This window comes from Leucoraja erinacea, chromosome 3 (genome assembly GCF_028641065.1).
Source record: "Leucoraja erinacea ecotype New England chromosome 3, Leri_hhj_1, whole genome shotgun sequence".
NCBI lineage: Eukaryota > Metazoa > Chordata > Chondrichthyes > Rajiformes > Rajidae > Leucoraja > Leucoraja erinaceus.
The window spans coordinates 16,893,720-16,895,753 of NC_073379.1; the positions used below are offsets into that span (position 1 = coordinate 16,893,720).

At 36.4% G+C, this 2,034-nt stretch overlaps 1 protein-coding gene across 5 annotated transcripts in view; it reads right to left on the bottom strand.

Moving 5' to 3' along the window:
- Positions 1-707: 707 nt before the first annotated feature.
- ythdc1 (YTH N6-methyladenosine RNA binding protein C1) overlaps positions 708-2,034 on the bottom strand; it is a 46,077-nt gene continuing 44,750 nt past the window's right edge. For all 5 annotated transcript variants that reach the window (XM_055632198.1, XM_055632200.1, XM_055632197.1 and 2 more), the window contains one exon: positions 708-1,621. In XM_055632198.1, the coding sequence (XP_055488173.1) occupies positions 1,406-1,621 (216 nt within the window). In that variant the 3' untranslated portion in view covers positions 708-1,405. The remainder of the gene's footprint in view (positions 1,622-2,034) is intronic.

Consider the following 2,034-nt stretch of genomic DNA (forward strand, 5'->3'; position numbering starts at 1 on the left):
GATTCTTGTGAGTGGACTCGACAAGAAGCAGAACCGGCATCTGCAGTTCCTTCCTACACACACTGCTCAATATAGGTTGTATTTTCTCGCGTTTCAAAGGCAAAAATTAGCTCTTTTCCATGTCTACGGTTCCGATTGTACACAATGCAGTTAAGTTCATAAGTAACTTTATTGCAAGATCAGTAAGGAGAGGGTACCTCTCCATGAAACAATGACTAAATCAGGATATGAGCACCATTCAGCATATCGTCCAACAGAAATATTACATCACAAGCAATAAGCAGTTTTCTGAATGTTTCCTGTGCAGGACAAATGCATGGATTTTTTTTGTTAAAGAAACAATAACATTTATGGAAAATGGAACAATGCAATAAAGTAAAAAGGGAACAGTGCAGGCCTATATAAATTTATTAAAATTGAAGTGTTGAGATTACAATTATGAACACCATCATAAAAAAACCTAAGATTAACATTGTGTGGATGGATGCCACTGATTCAAATAAATGAAAACCATCCAAACCTTTACACATAAGCATAACCAATTGGCATATTTAACAATTTATTAATTGAGGCTTGGTCCAGGCTATCTACACAAAACATTTTCATACCAAATGACATTATCTGAATTGTTACTTTACATCCGTAAGTACAAAGGGAGTAATCACTTTCAACACCAGTTTATGGAATAAATCAACACACGCTGAAAGTAAGTGTTTTCCTCGTTTATTTTGTACAAAAGTTTTGCAGTTAAAGGTAATGTAACAATTTCTACCATAAACTTACAGTAAATCTATCAGGCCACTGCGTGCTTTTTTTTTATTTTTGGGAGAAAAATAATGGACTTTAGCATTGATTAAATGCTTTAAGCAAGGGATTTATTTAAAAAAAAGTTAAAACTGGATTGCAATTATCATTGAATATTGCTTTCATCATTAACACTGAAAAAGTTGAAATCAAAAATGAAGTTTTTAAAAAAAAGGTTACTTGCTACAACATTAGATCCACGATCAGCCCATTATACTTAAGTTGCATACTTAATAGCAGCAATATTTTCCTCATTAATCCATGTGCAACTACATACAACAAAGTCTATACCAAGGGCAGATTTCTTCCTTACAGCTTTTAATTCAATGGAGGGTAAATAGTTTGTTTTAGACATTGACATACACATATGAAGGTCATCAGAAAACTACCATCCCCCCAATATATCGTTCCGCAAAAATCTGTCCTTCTAAGTTCAAAATTCAGTTGATATAGTCCCACATGCATGAAAGCAATAAACATACAAGGATCGCAGTAAGTTTGAATATGTAATTTAACTTAAAAAAATAAAAATAAAAAAGGAACAGTTCCAAACATCTTTCAGCTACTGTAAACAAAAATGGACAGTGCTTCAGCTGGCGAGCTATCGCCTATATCGACCCCGTTCCTTCTCTCTGTCTCTCTCTCTCATCCTTTCCCTCTCTCGATCGCGTTCCCTGCCTCGATCGCGTTCTCTGTCCCGCCGGCTGTCCCGGGGTCGTTCCCGCTCTCTCTCCCTCTCCCGCGGTCTACTCCGTCGGTTGGCGACAACTGCCTGAGTGCGACGAAGGAAGTCATCTACTCTCATATCATAGTCATGCTGTTGGAGAGAATGAGAGGCAGAACTGAAGAACCTAACCACCCCACAAAACATTTCACCCCACCACCTCCGAGCAGATGAACTTCTAGTCAAAACTTGGATTTGGACACAGGCTTCAATGCTGCATCGAATGCTGCTCTTTTCCAATTGGGAGCAGAAAAACATTTCACATAGGTTCCAAAAACATGTTCCTTTAAGAGGACACACAAGTTCTACCAAGATATTACTCACTAAATATACAGCTTATGTATCTATCATCTGCAGAACCAACAGCTAGAAGATCTACACCAATACAAACATTTAATTTTATACTTTATTTTTAATTTGAAAGAAATGTTAAATGTAACACTAGGATGAAGATGGCTCAATATATTCCTTCAATGCTTATGCTAAATTTGTTAATGTTAAACATT